Source organism: Papio anubis, chromosome 14 (assembly GCF_008728515.1).
Source record: "Papio anubis isolate 15944 chromosome 14, Panubis1.0, whole genome shotgun sequence".
Classification (NCBI taxonomy): domain Eukaryota; kingdom Metazoa; phylum Chordata; class Mammalia; order Primates; family Cercopithecidae; genus Papio; species Papio anubis.
The window spans coordinates 29,129,757-29,147,129 of record NC_044989.1 but is presented as its reverse complement, the minus strand read 5'-3'; the positions used below and the strand labels follow the sequence as shown (position 1 = coordinate 29,147,129).

At 48.2% G+C, this 17,373-nt stretch overlaps 1 protein-coding gene and 1 long non-coding RNA gene across 5 annotated transcripts in view; one reads left to right on the top strand and one right to left on the bottom strand.

The window, feature by feature from the left end:
- The window catches only part of ALK (ALK receptor tyrosine kinase), a 749,759-nt gene that overhangs the window by 591,820 nt on the left and 140,566 nt on the right, over positions 1-17,373 (top strand). Inside the window, exons 6-7 of the mRNA XM_017947405.3 lie at positions 7,815-7,946; positions 15,422-15,553. Of these exons, the coding sequence (XP_017802894.3) occupies positions 7,815-7,946; positions 15,422-15,553 (264 nt within the window). The remainder of the gene's footprint in view (positions 1-7,814; positions 7,947-15,421; positions 15,554-17,373) is intronic.
- Positions 7,164-16,942, bottom strand: LOC103876823. Of its 4 annotated transcripts, none has more exons than XR_004178386.1 (7): positions 16,836-16,942; positions 16,467-16,496; positions 14,798-14,835; positions 13,782-13,852; positions 13,206-13,320; positions 7,787-7,911; positions 7,164-7,369 (listed from the first exon to the last, which is right to left on the bottom strand). It is a non-coding gene; the product is annotated as an uncharacterized LOC103876823 (long non-coding RNA). The 4 variants fall into 4 exon arrangements; XR_004178385.1 differs by having other exon boundaries at positions 13,782-13,826; XR_636219.4 differs by lacking the exon at positions 16,467-16,496.

Genomic DNA, 17,373 nt, shown 5'->3' with positions numbered 1-17,373 from the left:
CGGCTCACTGCAACCTCCGCCTCCCAGGTTCAAGGGATTCTCCTGCCTCAGCCTCCCAAGTAGCTGGGATTACAGGTGCCCACCACCACGCCCAGCTAATTTTTGTATTTTTTGTAGAGATGGGGTTTCACTATGTTGGTCAGGCTGGTTTCGAACTCCTGACCACAAGCAATCCACCTGCCTCAGCCCCGCAAAATGCGTGAGCCACAGCGCCTGGAACTTTTAAAACCACCAATACCAAGGGTCTGTCCTCCAGAGATACTGATTTCATTGGCCTGAACGCCAAAAATATTTCTCACTTCCCAAGTGACTCCCATGGGCAGTCAGGGAGCCTCTCCTAGAAGACAATTTAATCTGAGTCATGGGAGAGGAACTGGAGCTGGGATCATCTGACCAGGTCCTGGGCCCCTGTCTGTGGTTTACTAGCTGTGAGACCACTTGCAAAGTACCCAGTAAGTCACTGGTTACCTTTTGTAGTGCTTTATTGTCTAAAAATCATTTCTCTGTGCATTGTGTAGGCTTTCACATCCTCAATCTTCTGATTAATCAGATGAGAATATTAATAACTGTCCTTCCAGTTTTTTGTGAGATTCAAATGAAGGGTAAAGAAAATACATCGTAAGCTATTAAAATGCTATATAAAGATAACCCCCTCTGATTTACTTTGTCAGTCTGGGGGAAGTGCCATTTCAAAGGCTAATATGTAAATACCCATAGAAAGGACCCTTACTTATAAAAGATCCCCAAGCACCGACTCTTCCCAGAGTGGCTTGATCTCAGATCTCCCTTACTTTTGCCTATTAGAGCATTTAGGGGTTTCAGTGGTTACCAGGAACCACATGGGCAGAACGCATCAGAAGTCATGATGGGAAACGGGAGCTGGCTCTTCACATCCAAGCCACTGCCTTTCCTCGCTGCTCTGCAGGCTGTGACCAGCCGGGGCCTCAGGATACTCTACACCGCAGGCCAGAACGATCATTTTACAACCGCAGAGAAGATGCTGTTTGGGAACTCAGGCCCTTGATTAAAACCATTCACCAAGGATACTTTTCTTCTTGGAATTTATGGGTCCCATAAACAGAACTTGAGAAGACAGAGCGTTGTTTTTTGTTGTGCCTCATTAGTTTGGGGTTTGGGCTGGCAGTAGAGATCACAGTACCAGGCATCCATCTAATTGACTCTCCCGCCAGCATAAAGCTCCCTGTGGGACGGAGGAGGCTGTGCCGGGGAGCCTGGAAGTCTCCAGTCGGGGAGGGAGGCTGGGCGGAGTTGGTAGCAGTGCTGAAACATAGGCACCTCTGGGCTGCTGCTGTGCTTCCACCTGGGAAGACAGGTCTAGGGGACAAAATCCAGGGCATCGGAGAGTGGAAGCCACCCTGGCTCCTGCTCCTGGACCTCCTCCTTTGTCGAGGTGTGTGGGTGAAGGGCAGGGATGCTGACAGCCTGACCTTCCATGCCCACCACCACCACTCCTTGGAGGCTGCATCAATAATAGAGAACAAGAGATCCAAATCCGTGGGTTTCCAGCAGTCCCTCAGCCAACCAGTAACCACTCGGAGCTTTGGTATTCTCAACTATCAAATGGGCGTAATGAGACCTTCCCCAGCTAATACACAGGATCAGTTCAATTCCCAAATAGGGAGAATTGAGATCTTTATACCAGACACTGTCTGAGGCTCTTGAAGGTGAGACTTGACACCTCCCTTCAAGTCAGCTGCAGCTGGATGAGGAAGTCAGGCATACAAGCCATAGTAATGATATACAGCAGAGTGTCTACCACATTAATTGTAAGAAGTAATGTACCCAAGGGAAAGAGCCATTTATGGACGGGAGAATCCGTGAAAATGGCAGAGATTAGGTGGTGAGATCTAGATCCCCAGTGCCAAAAGGGGAGGAGTTGGTGGAAGGTGTCCCCAGAGAAGAGGGCAAGCCAAAGATTCCAAAGCGTAACCCACATGTGACCTACTGATCCCACTGGAACAAACTCTGTAAGCATCCATACAGAAGAGGAAATCACCAAGGAAAATATCAATAGGGTGGCATCATATGAAAATTTCAGGCTGGGTGCAGTGGCTCACACCTGTAATCCTAGCACTTTGGGAGGCTGAGGCAGGAGGATCGCTTGAGACCAGGAATTCGAGACCAGCCTGAGCAACATGGTGAAGCCCCATCTCTACAAAAAAAAAAAAAAAAAAAGTAGCCATGCACAGTGCTGCACACCTGTATTCCCAGCTATTTAAAAGGCTGAGGTGGAAGGATCACCTGAGGTTGGAAGGTCAAGGCTAGGATGAGCCAAGGTTGTGCCATGACACTCCAACCTAGGTGACAGAGACCCTGTCTCAGAAAATTTAAAATGCCTATTTATCAAAATACATTACAAACAGAATGAAAATATACATAAAATACTGGGAAAAGTTGTCAAGCATATAATAAATAGTTTCACATCCTTATTAATGACCTCATACAACTCAGAATGAAAACAGGAAGAACCTAATCAATACATTGGCAATTCCCTAAAAAATTTGAAAAGAAAAAAAAAAAGCTAGTAATGTGAGAAAAAATTCAACCTCGAGGCTGGGCACGATGGCTCATGCCTGTAATCCCAGCAATTTGGGAGGCAAAGGTGGGCGGATCACTTGAGGCCAGGAGTTCAAGACCAGCCTGGCCAACATGGTGAAACCTCATCTCTACTAAAAATACAAAAATTAGCCAGCCATGGTGGTAGGCATCTGTAATCCCAGCTACTCAGGAGGCTGAGGCAGGAGAATCACTTCAACCCAGGAGGCAGAGGTTATAGTGAGCTGAGATTGTGTCACGGCACTCCAGCCTAGGCCACAGAGTAAGAATCTGCCTCGAAAAAAACAAATAAATAAATAAATAAAAATAAAATCCAACTTCACCGGCTATCAGAGAAATCCAAAATAAAACAGCAGGGGGATACCTTTAGTTAAAAATAAAAGTTCTGGTACTACTCAGGGTTGGCCATGATGTAGTATGAGGGACGTACATGTATGAAAACAGCTGGTGGAGAGTGTAAATTGGATTAACTTCTAGAAAGCAATTTGGCAATCTGTGTTAAGAGCCTTTAAAATGTTTATACCTTTTGATTCAGTAATTCCACTTCTGGGAATCTATCCTATGAAAATAATCTGCAGTGCAGGCAAAGGTTTATGCTCAAAGATTTTCTTCAAAGTGTTATTATAAACAGACTAGCAGCCCAATCATTGAATAATGTTTAAATAAATGATGGGACATATCACACAATATTGTAGCCATTAAAAAGGATTTTTATGGGAAAATGTTAAAGCCTCTGGAAAAGCTTGTGATACAACCTAAATTATTTTAAGGCCTATATATATGACACAACTATACATACTTATAAAGCATGGACAGAAGAAACTAAACCAAAGAGAAATCTACCAAGATGTTAAAAATGGTGGCCTCAGGGTGGTGGGATTCTGGGCATTTTCTGTGTTTCTTTTGACCCTGCTTTTGAACTTTAGACAATTGGATTCTGTTTTAGAATGAAGGAAAGTAAAAGAAGCTGTAAGACCTCTTTGAGGAATGACAGGTGATCGGTGTGTGAAACACTTACGCACACTGGGACATAGGTGTGGATGAAACAGTCTAGATTTGTCCAAGAGGTTGAGAGAGACCTCACAGATATTTTTTTTCTTTTTCTTTTTCTTTTTTTTTTGAGATGGAGTCTCACTCTGTCTCCTAGGCTGGAATGCAATGGCGTGATCTGCAACCTCCACCTCCCAGGTTCAAGCAGTTCTCTTGCCTCAGCCTCCCAAGTAGCTGGGACTACAGGCGCCCGCCACCACATCTGGCTAATATTTTGTATTTTTAGTAGAGAGATGGGGTTTCACCATGTTAGCCAGGATGGTCTTGATCACCAGATCTCGTAATCTGCCCACGTCGGCCTCCCAAAGTGCTGGGATTACAGGTGTGAGCCACCGCGCCCGGCCGATTTTTAAGTTCGCTTATGTTTTCTGTGGCAGGGCTGGGAGTGAGGGTAATAAGGTCTTAACTATATTTAATGGTCTCCTGTGATAAGGCATAAGAAAAAGTGATTTGGAAACAAAATCACCAAGCAAATGTGAGAACTTTTCTTGTGATCCTAAATACCTGGGCCTTGAAAGAGGGGCAGAAGGAACAGGCACTGGGCTTCCCCATTTTCTCCTACTAAGTAGAAAGAACAGAACTGCCCTGGCCTGGTTGTTACAAGTTTAGTGAGCAAGCAGGTGCTGCTTCTGGGGTGCTCTTGACTCCTGGGACACAGCCCCATCAGCTCCCCAGGCAAGGGGATCTCCTCCCACTGTTTCAGGGAGACCACACCTTCCACGGGACCAGCACCAGTGTGTGCAGAAAGCATTTTACCTTCCAGTTTCCAAGAGGACATGAGTGGCAGGTGAAGAATTGATGCACAGAATTAAAGCTGCAAAATGAATTTGACATTTTACATCCTAAAATGAGCATTGCGTCTCATTCTGCCATTCCCTCTGTACTTTGATCCTGCGTGTTTGTCTGAGAATATGGCCTCCATACAGTCGGGAAGTGGTTCCAGGACCCCCACATCTGCACAGGCTCAGTCAGCCCTGCCAAGCACAAAAATACTGTATTTTCCATTCATGTTGGTTTGAGAAAGATCCATGTGTAAGTGGGTCCAAACCTGAATTGTTCAAGGGTAATTTTTTGTTGTGCATTTTCCTGCACTTAGAACCCATAAGTTATGTGGGGAAATCTTGCTTAGGCTATCTTGAGGCCAAGGGACAAATGGGGTGGTGTTTTTCCTTCTGTGTGAGTAAGAAAAAGGTAGAGGTGAATAGTCCAGGGAACCGCAAAGATCTAGTCACGAAAACAAGTTAGAGCACTGAGCAGTGGATCTAAAGCTACTCTGGGCTCCCGATGATGGGAGCCTCGGCTGTCCGGGATTTCAGCGGGAGTCAGGTCTCGATGGAGTGTTCTTTCTCTCTTGCTGCTGTAAAAACTACCATGAACATAATAAAGCAACATGAATTTGTTCTTTTACAGTTCTGGAGGGCAGAAGTATGAAGTTAGTTTCACTGAACTAAAGTCATGTCGTCAGGCAGGCCGGGTTCCTCCTGGAGGCTCTAAGAGAATCATTTCCTTGACTTTTCCACCTTCCAGAGGCTGCCGGCACCCTTTGGCTTGTGACCCCTTCCTCCCACTACTCCAAATGCTTGCTTCTACCCTCACAGTCCCTACTTCTTACTTTGACTCTCTTGTCTGGTCATCACGTTGCCTACACTCCCCAACCCAGGATATTCCAGGTTAATGTCTCCAGCTAAAGATTCTTAATCACACCAACAAAGCCTCTTTTACCACATAGGTAACATTTTCACAGGCCCCGGGGATTCGGATGTGGCTATTTGGGGGTCTGCTATTCAACCCACTAAAGATAGGTAACCTGACGTTCAGATGATTCATGAACCCTCCTGGGGGCCAGGCACTGGCTAAGGCTGAGGGAATGCCATGCTCAAACAACTTGATGGAGATGATGGGATCGTGCACAAGCGTTCTGGAGGCAGGTTGCATGGAACTAGCAGCTCCCCAAATGGAGGTAGGGAGGAAGGTGTGAGGATTGTCACAGGCAGTGTCTGTGAGCTGGACCTGGACGGACAGGAGGATTTCAATCAGCAGAGTATGGGGTGCATCATCACATGACCATCACATGACCATGTTCATCTCCCTCTGGGATTCTGCAGCACAGAGTCCATGAGGAGAGGCAGAAGGAAAGGCAAAGGCAATTTAGGCCCAGATCACAGGGACCTTGAAGAGCCGGTGAAAGGGCACAGATGTGATTCCCTGGAAGGAAGTGGGACCTGTTTTCCCATGACCACTATTTGCAGAGAATGCCCTGCAGGAGGCAGGGTGGACAACACTGGGTGCCCATCTGCTGTCATCTGACAAACTTTGCCTTATCTGGACTACTCTAGAAAGGAGGGCACAAGGCCACCTCCAGCATCTCCTTCCATGAGATGGAGAGGGCGCCTTTACAGTCAGAGAGGCTGGGTGTGAATCCCACATACCAGCGGTGTGACCTGAGATAAGCCACTGAACCTCTCTGACCTCAGTTCTCCCGCTTAGGAAATAGACATCAAGACCTGTCAGCCGGGTGCAGTGGCTCAAACCTGTAATCCCAGCACTTTGGGAGGCTGAGACAGGCGGATCACGAGGTCAGGAGATCGAGACCATCCTGGCTAACACGGTGAAACCCCGTCTCTACTAAAAAATACAAAAAACTAGCCAGGCAAGGTGGCGGGCGCCTGTAATCCCAGCTACTCGGGAGGCTGAGGCAGGAGGATGGCGTAAACCCAGGAAGCAGAGCTTGCAGTGAGCTGAGATCCGGCCACTGTACTCCAGCCTGGGCAACAGAGTGAGACTCCGTCTCAAAAAAAGAAAAAAAAAAAAAGACCTGTCTACCTTCCTCACAGGGCCGGATGTGCTAAAGTAGGTGGAGGAATTCCAGAAGTAAACAAGTCGGGCTTCATGTTAGTTTCAGTGCTATTGGGAAGAGTCCTTTGAACCAGGAAATCATGGAATTTTAGATATTAAAGATCACCTAACCTGGAGAGTACTGCATCAGAATCAGTTGAGTTCGATTTGCAGCCAGAGTTGGAAAGGCCGCACCCCCATGTGAGGCTCAGAGAGGCTGGGGGACTTAGCCAAGTGGGGTCCTAGTTCATCTTCCCCCCACTGCCCCGAGCACTGAGATGGGTTTAGCACCAGCTATGACTGGAATAGAGCTAGAAAACAAGGCAGAGGGTAAAGCAGGCACACGTGGGGTGTTGACCCAGGTGAGCCCTACCTGCTCATCTCCACAGGGGCCAGAGGCTCCCCATCTGACACCAGCCAAGAGCTGAGTAGCAGGAGGCACCAGCCAGGCTCTTGTGAGGTGGTTCCCAGGCAAAGCCCTCCATTTGGTCAGGGAGGCTAAGCCAGGCCAGCCTTCTCCTTCCTGTGGTCTGAATCTCTGGGGCCTGCAAAGATGTGAGTGGTCACAGGTTAATTCATTATCAAAATGTATTGTTCTTAATCCAGAAACTAATAACTGTGTACGCTCATTATAAACTACCCCCGTCCCTTCCCCCTCTGGATAAAATTAATTATCTAACAATTTCAGACTAGAGCAAACCTTCACAATCTAATAGAAATCCCGCCTTTGATAGAGGAGGGGACAGGGACCACACAGAGAAGGGACATGGTCAGCTTCACACAGCAAGGCAGGAGAAGCCAAGTCCAGATCTGAGGCCCAGGCTTGCATGATGGTATTCTTTGCATTCCAGAACAGAAAGTGCTGCATCTTTCTAGAATCTTCTCAATGTCACTCCAGTGGTCGAACCTGGGGTCAAGAACATGGGGGACATGCACTAGACCAGATCCACCTCTTGGTACCCCAAATTTGACCTTGAGGGTGGAGCTGTCTGTACAGGTGAGACTCCACCTGGAGGCCATCCACTTGGCACACTAAAGTCATAGGTTTGAGGACCCCCGAGGGGGAATGTCGTGGAGGGAACATGGACCACTCTGCTACTCACCATCGTAGAAAGTAAGATACCCCAGCAGGCCATGGATGAGCATAAGGGGTTTTGACCCCTCTCACCTGCTGGTGTTTGCCCTGGGTGTGGCCAGATGGAGATGCAGATGGCTCAGTCAGGCCTTGGGATGTGAATGGCAGGGCGGGATAATGCTGTCCCTACAGCCTGCCCACGGGACCAACCCATCAGGCCAGCTGGTGCCTGGGACCATGCAAACTCACCATGGTTGTGTGTCTGTGTGCTCTCCAGGAACATCTCCAGGCTCCAAGATGGCCCTGCAGAGCTCCTTCACTTGTTGGAATGGGACAGTCCTCCAGCTTGGGCAGGCCTGTGACTTCCACCAGGACTGCGCCCAGGGAGAAGACGAGAGCCAGATATGCCGTGAGTAGATGGGGTTACCCCACCCTGCCCCAGCCCAGACCATGCTCATAACCCCCTATTGTCCCCATTACCCCCGGCATGAGAGCATGGACAGCCTTCCCGATATCCAATGACACTTGTGACTCCTCTCATGACAAAGCCACACAGTCTTCAAGAGGCAGAGCTAAGATTTGTGGTCTAGAAATAACCTGGTCCATAGTCATGTAAGTCAAGAACCAAACAAAATCTTGTAAGTTATGCTGTCAGCATCCTTAAGGCACAGAGAAAACGTGCAGGATAAAGCCCAGCTCTAATGTGACATTGGAAGTCCTCCATGCCCAGACTTCCCTCCCCTTCCAAGCCTCATTCCCCACCTGCCCTCATCCTCTCCCTCCTCCATGCACCCCAGCTCCGGCCATATGGAACCACCTTCCAGATCCTTCATGCCTCCATGGCTTTGCTCACATGGTCTCCCCTTTCCTTTCTCGAGTCACATCTACTTCAAGACTCACCCTGAGTCGATTCTTTCAGAAAGCCTCCCTGACCGTCCCCCACAAGTACCATTGGTTCTTCTCCCTCTGAACCCTTCCCCCACAATCCAGTAGATCCATCCAAACATCATCACTGCCATTACTTTTCATGAATAGCTTTGAGATACAATTCATATACAATTCACCCACTTCAAGTGTACAATTCCCTGTTTTCCATGTAGTCACAGGGTTGTTCAACCATCATCACAATTTTATTTTAGAACATTTTTATCACCCCAAAAAGAAACCCATAGTATCTCTCCCCATTTTGCTCCAACCCCCCTGCCATTGGCCTGAACCAACCACCAATCTTTATTTCTATAGATTTGCCTATTCTGGGCATTTAGCAGCCTACGAGGGGCCTACTTTCTCCATATCTTTGCCAACATGTCATATTATCTGTCTTTTTAGTTTTAGCCATCCTAGTGGGCATGCATCCATTATGTGTTATGGAGGTGATTTCCGTGTCTCTCTTCCTCTCTGTGGCTGGTTTGAGTCTGGTCGTCTTTGCTGTAGCAATACCTCTCATGATTCCTGGCACAGCGTTGGTGCTCACTGACTCTTTGTTGATGAGAGGAAAGAATGAGTTGGGAAACTTGGACTCCATAGGGGAAAACAAACTGCCGAGGCCCCACTGGCAGTCGGGGCGGAGCAGACTCCCAACTGGTGCTCCTGCATTGAACAGGGTGCTCCCCGCAGCTGCCTCTCCAGAAGTAATCACTCCAGAGCCCTTGATGTTTTTGCCAGGAAACAACCAACACTTGCAGAATACCTACAGGGAGCTGGAAAACGTGCCAGATCCCGAAGCAGAGATGAATAACTTGGCATCTTCCCTCAAAGCACTGAAAGCTCCACACGGGGACGGAGAGTGAAATCGAGACAGGACTGGGGAAGGATGAGGCAGAATGGTGCCTGGGGTGGGGCCCAGAACCGGAGCAAATGCCTCACCTCGCAGATATGCAGACCCCACTGGCCTGCAAGAAAGTTTCCAAAATACCTTATAAAATAGGGCCGTGTGTCCCTAGTCATCTGGACCCTTTGTGGGGGTGGAGAAGGTTTCATTTATTCTAATTTAAATTAAGCAATCAAGACATCCATTTTCCCATTTTTAAAACTTCATTTTTATACAAAACTTTCAAGTGAAGTTTTCCAATTATAATGGAATAGTTGTATGTTTTTAGATAAAACTCAGCAAAGAGTTACAGGCAAGGGCTTTGCTTGCCCTGTTCTGTTCCGCTCCTGGCCTTTCTCATAGAGTTCTCACTACACATATGGCCCAAAGTGAAGCCAGCCCTGCCCACAATGCCCTGTTCAGGCACCTGTGTGTGTCTATTTATTTGTGTCTGCAATGTTTCCAGCAGTGCCTCTGAACTGTGTGATTGCATGATTACCTTTTTCAAGTTTTTTGATAGCCACCTCCCAGCTGGGACACAGGTCAGGCAGGCCATGCCCTGATTGACAATTGGGAAAATGAAGGCACGGATAAGGCAATGGACTTGTTCAGGGTCACACAGCATGTCAGGGACAGATTAGAGCCCTGAGTCTTCAGGATCCAGCCCATTACTAAGGGCTCAGGGCGTTTCCCACCACTCCAAAGCTTACCATTATTGGTCTCCTGGCCAGCTCCAAGCTTCAGGGCAGTCTGCTTCAGGCACTGAGGGCAAGAACCTGGGGCCCAGAGGCTTTTTCAGCCACATTTGAAAAGCGGCTCTGACAAGCTGTCAGAGTAACCCCTCCACCCTGGAGAACACCCCCACTGTGTTCTTGGCTACAGAAAGCAGCTGCTGGGAGGGAAGTTCAACTCAGGAGAGTTATTCCCACTCAGATCTTGGCAGAAATTTTAGAAAATATCCTTTTTCTTATTTTTGTGCCTTATCGTCTCTGGCATTTTTGCTGTGTTCCTCATCACACTAATGTTGACTCTGAAAACCATTCCCATGAAGATAACAACAGCAACACCACCAGCTTACCTGTTGAGGCTTTACTCTATGAGTCAGGAGCTGTTCTCAGTACTTTTCAGGTATGAACTTGCTTCATCCTCACAGCCTCCTGTGTGATGCTATTGTACCCACCTTTGTTAGAGACAAGGAAGCTGAAGCTCGCAGAGGTGGTTGTCCATGATCAAACTGATAGCCAGCTGAGCAGTGATTCAGGCTCAGTCTGACTTCAGAGCCACATTCTGAACCATGCAGGGTAAACTCTGTTTCACGAGCTTCCAGCACTTAGCTATGCTAAGCACTGAACCTAGCCACAGACACACCCAGGATGAAGGGGCCAGGAAGAGACAGGGAGGTCCAGGGCTCTGCTACCGCCTTTCTCTGGGGGTAGAAGGGTTCAGACCATGGGCCTCCCCCTCTGGGTCTCGGGTTCCTCATCTGTAACGTGATGCCCACTGACACTCTGTTGTCTGAGAAACAAGTAGGAAGTGTTTGGAGCAGCTCCTGGCACAAAGTAAGTGCTCGGTAAATGTTAGCCAGTATTATTCATGTTATTGTTGTCTTCATGGGGATGGTTTCCAGAATCAACACCAATATCATAGGAAAATATTCTTGACTACACCAGCTCTTACCCAGGTGGTCTGGAACCTGTTAAAATGTTTCCTCTGAGCAGGTGTTCACACTGCAGCTCTGTTAGGGATGGCCAGGTCCTCTAAAGAACCTTCCTGAGGGTCTTTCATCTTGGGCCAGGGTAGTTGACCAAACCCTGCCATGGTTGGAATTTGGAGGGGGAAAGTAGGTTACATTTAATCAACACCCCCTACCAAAGGGCCAGCCTCAACTCACCACACCTTCCCAGAGGGAGTCTCCTGCACAGGCTGGGGCTGCAAACAGATGACCAGACTCAATCTGGGCAATGGAACTGGATCTCTCTGGAGCCCTTAAAAATTCTAAGAGTTGTCCAAGATGAGTGGAGGGCCTGAGATGGAGGGGACATTCCCTTGCCCTTTTCTAGCCAATCATGATACTCATCTGTCCATTGTACTCTCTCTTCCAAACTCACAACCCAACACACTACTCTTGGTCCTCTCTCCAACACAGCCAATCCTGCATTTCTAATTAAACATGGCCAAATCCAAGTGAGAGATCCCAGATGCTGTAATGCACTGAAGGGGGTCTTCGTGACTCTCTGTGTGTTCTGGCCAATGGCCTTGATGGCATGTGGCGCCCCAGAAAGGGGCCAGGTGTCCCCACTTCATTCCCTGGATGGGTCAGTGATTCACTGAGTATTGCAGACAGATCACTTTTTCCCCATGGACTCGATAATCTCATGTGCTGGGGATACTCTTCCTGCCAGGCAAAAACAGTGTTTTCAAAGTGTATTTCTTTATTGTAAGACAAAACATACTGGTTGTAAAATGCAGAAAATCTAGAAATGTATACAAGAGAAAATAACTATCGTCCATAATCCTCCCTCTCAAACATTCAGAGATAACTATAATATTTTGATGTATTTCTTCTAGCATTTTTTCCCATGACTGTATATTTTCAAGAAAATGTATAGCACATATTTATCAAAAATGTTAACAGAGTTGTCACGCAGGAAGGAAAAGAAGTAGTGTCATTTGGCCTGGAGTTTATACTTGGCAGCTCCCACAGCTGCTGCTGAGGTCACAGCTCCATGACTCTACCAATTTGTCTCTCTTAGAGTGGAATCAGGTGTCATAATTGCCAAATGTTGCGGGATTGATTGACCTACCCACAGCGCTATTTGGCCATGCAGCCAATGAAATAACTGGCTACAGCCCAAGAAAGGGGTTGGTTAGAACAGTGCTTCTCCAAATTTGAGGTGCACAGGAGTCACTAAGGGAGCCTCTTAAAAATGCAGATTCTGATTCAGTGGGTTGGGGCAAGGCCTGAGATTCCACGCATTTTACAGATTCATAGGTGATGAGGCTGCAGCTGGTCCCTGGACCACATTTTGAGTGGCAGAGAGAGTTAGAGGATTGAGCCCACTCCCATTTTGTTCAGCAGATAAGTTTTGAAGTCCTCCAGTGTGCTGACTGAGTAGGAGCTTGGGGCGGATGGGAAGAGAAAAGGATGATTAGAGGATGAGTTGATACCATTAGAGCCAACCCTGTGGGCCAACCTTTTGCTCAGCAATTGCCCTTAGTAGTGATTTCCCAGTTGCAGCCTAATCCACAGGGGTCTTTGTTCTGACTCTTAACCTTAACCCCACCAGCTTCCTCAGGAGTGGCTTCTGTCTGAGTACACTGCCCTGATGAGTTTACAATCATGGAAATCCTGGGCTCTCCTTCCTCCCTTAGGGGTTTTAATGGCCACATCAATTGTCCACTGGCCTGTCTTGCTCTTTTGCCTGGCTCCTCTCCCTTTATTGAATCAGCCAGAAAGAAAAGGGGTTTCCACGACCAGCTCACCCTGGATTCTATGCGAAGCTGAAACAAGAATGGGATTCCAGAGACAGAGAATGCTGATAACTTTCTTCAATCCTGTCCAGCCCAAAGGCATAGGCAGAGCTATCACATATGCAGCCTCCAACAGGCATTTCCAGAGAGCCAGCCAGGGACCTGCTGTCAGTTTCAGCCATACTTTGATGAGCTAGCTCCAAGTTAGGTATGAATGGCAATTAATAACACTACCACCACTTTACATTTGCACCTCTCTAGCTGTTTACAAAGTGTTTCCACAGTGTCTCCCCTACTTTATCCTCAAACCAGCTCAGTAAAATAGACACTAATATTGCCCCATTTTACAGATAAGGAACCTGAGGCTCTAAGGAAGAAGTGACTTACGTAAGGTCACAAAGCAGAAAGTGGTGAGGCTAGAACTAGAGCCCATATGTCCAGATTCCAGTGCTGTTGTGGTACCAATACCCATGATCCAGGCTCAGTTCTCTCCCTCTGCCTCCTAAAAGGGTAAGGAGGGAGTGATGTACTGTGCGTCTCCCACCTCAGGCCGGCTTCCTCCTTCCTCCAGGAATCCTTCGCCCACTGGAATCTTCCATTGTGGGCCTTGGGGTATTTTGTTTGTTTGTTTGTTTTTGCTTATTTTTTTGTTTGTTTTAGATGGAGTTTTGCTCTTGTCCCCCAGGCTGGAGTGCAGTGGTGCAATCTCGGCTCACTGCAACCTCCACCTCCTGGGTTCAAGTGATTCTCCTGCCTCAGCCTCCTAAGTAGCTGGGATTACAGGCGCCCACGACCATGCCCGGCTAATTTCTGTATTTTTAGTCAAGACAGGGTTTCCCCATGTTGGCCAGGCTGTTCTCAAACTCCTGACCTCAGGTTATCCACCCGCCTCAGCCTCCCAAAGTGCTGGGATTACAGGTGTGAGCCACAGGGCCCTGTCGGGCCTTGGTTTTTAAAACTCACTTGTGAAGGACACTCCATGAGAAGGTCACTTCCACCAGTTGGTTTCTGCAAAAGAAGTAGATGTGGGATCCCTTGCGGGGGGAATAAAAAATAAAACAGAAAGTTCTTCTTAGCTTTGGGATTTTTAATCAGAGAAACATGTGGGGCTTGGGGGGAAATGATTCCTTCAGGGGGGTATAAACGGGAAGAGATGCTCAAAGTCAGTGACAGCCTGCTTTAATTTATAATTCTGCCTCTGTGTGAAATGCACAGAGAATCGGGGGGAAATGAGTAATAATTCACTAAGGTGCTGTCACAGCCAGGAAGCGTTAGGGCCTTCTTTGTCAGCCTGCTGCTGCCAAGAAGGCTGAGACAGAGGAAGGACATGCAGTGCTGTGGGTCTCAGCTAGAGAGCTTCTTTCCTCCCACGTGGAGACACAGGCTTCTCCACAGCTAGGCTGGGAGGTGTTGGGGGCCATCAGAATTGCCTGGAATAGCCCACTAGCTCCTCAGGGCTGAGCGCCTTTCCTGGAGCCATGCTCAGAGTGAGCTGGAGAAAGTGAGCTCTCTCTCTCACCTTCTTATCCTTTCCTCTTCCTTCTGTGGGCAGTTGGGAAATACACAGTCTAGAAAGCTGACTGTGGCCTCTTCAGTGGGACCTGAGATCAGTCTGATGTAGAGAAAAAGATGACGTGCCCTTTGTGCTGAGCCCACAGATGATATAAAGAGGCCCCAATGACAGGGATTGTTTGATCAGGCAGGATAGGCTAGATTATGCTGCAGTAATAAACCCCATATTTCAGTGGCTTGGGATAACATTTATAGTACCCATCCAATAAGAGTGGGAGTGGGAGGGGCCTCTGCTCCACAGGATCACTCAGGGACCCAGGCTGGCAGAGGCTCTTCCATCAATATAGTGTCACCCTTAGGAACAAGAACTCTCATTGGTTGTTTCAGCAAAGGAACAGACAGACCAGAGATTTACACAAGGGCTTTTCGCAGCCTTAATTCAGAGAAGACACATCACTTCCACTCACGTTTCATTGGCCAGAGCACATGAGATGTCTTCACTTAACTGCAAGGGAAGGTTGGGAGATAAAGGAAAGCAAATGGAAAGTTTTGAGCAATATGTGTCTCTGCAGACAGGTAATTTGATGGACCCACACAAACCCCCAGCCAACACTACCACAACCACCACCACACTCTGGACATTGTGTCAACCGTTAGAAATGTAGTGAGCTACACAGTGGCTCCTCCTGGGGTCACACTCATGGTGGATCAGTATAAAGAGTGCAGAATGTAGAAGCAGAAGACCTGGGTTCAAGTCCTAACTGGGTTACCTGCTAGCTGTGTGACCTTGGTCAAGTTGCTTCACATTTCTGAGCCTCTGCTTTGTCAGATATGCAACTGGACTACGGATACCCATGCTGAGGAGTTATTTTTCCTATTTTGCTTTCTGAAGATAAGAAAACTGTAAACCAGCACAGGCATCAGTTAGGGCTTGGGGGTTTCTCAGTGTCATTAGTCATCCAGCGTTCTGGCTGGGGAGCTATATTACTAATGAAGATAATTTGGTCATGCCTGGCTAATTCGACTTGGTGTTGGCATATTTTGCCTTTAGTGGTCCTGGAAATGACTGTGCCTCTCTGCTCTCTCCATAGGGAAACTCCCTGTGGGTTTTTACTGCAACTTCGAAGATGGCTTCTGTGGCTGGACCCAAGGCACACTCTCACCTCACACTCCTCAGTGGCAGGTCAGGACTCTAAAGGATGCCCGGTTCCAGGACCACCAAGGTACTACCTCTCTCCTGCCTTCTCCCTGGCACCCATCTTCATGCCCACATAGACAGATGGGAGACTCAGGACTGGGCTTCACCCCACCTGTAGGGCAAGCTCGGGTGTCTGACCAAAGCTTGCGTAGAGCGCTCACACACAATTCCCTCTTCATACCTTGGGCTTTCGAATGATTAAATCTGGCCAAGATAGATGTCACCTTTGGTTACTTAAAATGAGAACCATGAGGAGGAACTAACAAAAAAATAATAGCAACAATGATAATAATCCTTTCCATCAACAAGTGTATGTTGAGGGCCTCCTATGTGTCAGCCACATAATTCATTGAGAGGTAGGGAAAGCCATAGCCCTCTTTATGACTGGGGAGACTGAGGCACAGCGAGGCCTTGTGTCATTTGCCCCGGGGTTGTGCCCAGGGAACCTCACCCTACACCTGGTCCATGGTCCATTCCCTGCAGCACAGCCTCTACAACCATCCCCCCACCTCACCCCTGATTTAAGCTAGTAATGCCTGTCCTCCCATCTCTGGGGCCCATCCTCCCCACAAACCCTGCATGTCTGGCAGAGAGCAAAGGGCCTCCACACAGCCAAGAGATAGCCAGCTCCTCCTGGGTAAGCTGACTCTAGACTCAGAGACACCAGGCTGGGCAAGGTGTGGGATCACAGAGGGTCTACAAGGCCAGCATAGCTCCCAACGTTAGGCTGCTGGAGAGGCCAGGCTAGCCAGCTTTGGGGGCTGTCCCTAGTGATGGGGCCCGGGCAGGCCCTGGTGCCCAACTCTGCAGCATAGGGGCTGATGGGGTGGGAATGTCTCTCTCCTTCTTCTGTCCTCTTCATTTGCCTTCTTTCTGTGGAACTAGAGACCCTCCAATGCTTATTTGTTGAACAAAGTAAGAGTTGGCTCAGTCCTCACCATGCAGCAGCATTATTCTTAGCGTTCTGTCTGTAAAAGACGCACAGGAGAGAAATGGAGCTCCAAGCTGGATGTGCCCTTAATGTCTCTGTTCCCAGTTTGATAATTTCCATTACAGCACCCATAGCAAACAAACATCCAGCCCTGTGGAATACCTCCAATGACAGGGCTCCCACTGCCTCCAAGAGCAGCCCATGCTATTGTTCTCAATCACAGATTAGCTTTCCTTACCTAGAGGCAAGCTCCACCTCTCCGTGACTTCTACTCATTTATTATGACTTTTGCCCCCTGGAGCCCCACAGAACTGAACTACCCCTTCTCCCACCAAGGCAGCCCTTCAGAAATCTGAAGGCAACAGTTGTGACCCACCTGCCTGCCTGAGGGCTTTTCTGTTCCCAGTCACACAATGCCAGCTCCTTGAATCTCCCTCATCCTTGCTGAGATCTCTCGGTTACTCTGCCCTTGACCCACCTGAATATGTTACTAAACAGCCTTTACTGAGAAAGGCAGAAAGGTAGAAAGGAAAGACTAAAGTAATGCTTGAGGTTCTGAGGCCCCCTAAAGTGTTGTGAGCTCACAAAGGCATTCATGCCACAGCACTGACCACCTACAAAATGCTCTGCAGACCCCGGAAGTTTGCAGATGCTTCTTCCCATCACCACGTGGGGTTGGGAGCCCCTGTTCTCCCAGATTTTCAGGCAGAGCCATGCTTAGAAAATATAAGAAGTGAGTCTTCATGGGCAGGGGCACAGGACGACCTGGGTTCTAGACAGGGGAGAAGAGAGTGAAGGTCATAGAAACCACTGGAAGGGCACACATGACTGAAAATGGGGAGGGTGGAGCTGGGGAGGCTAGTGTGCCTCAGGCTATTCCTGGGCCATGGGCTGAAGCTGGTGACCTTGGAAGA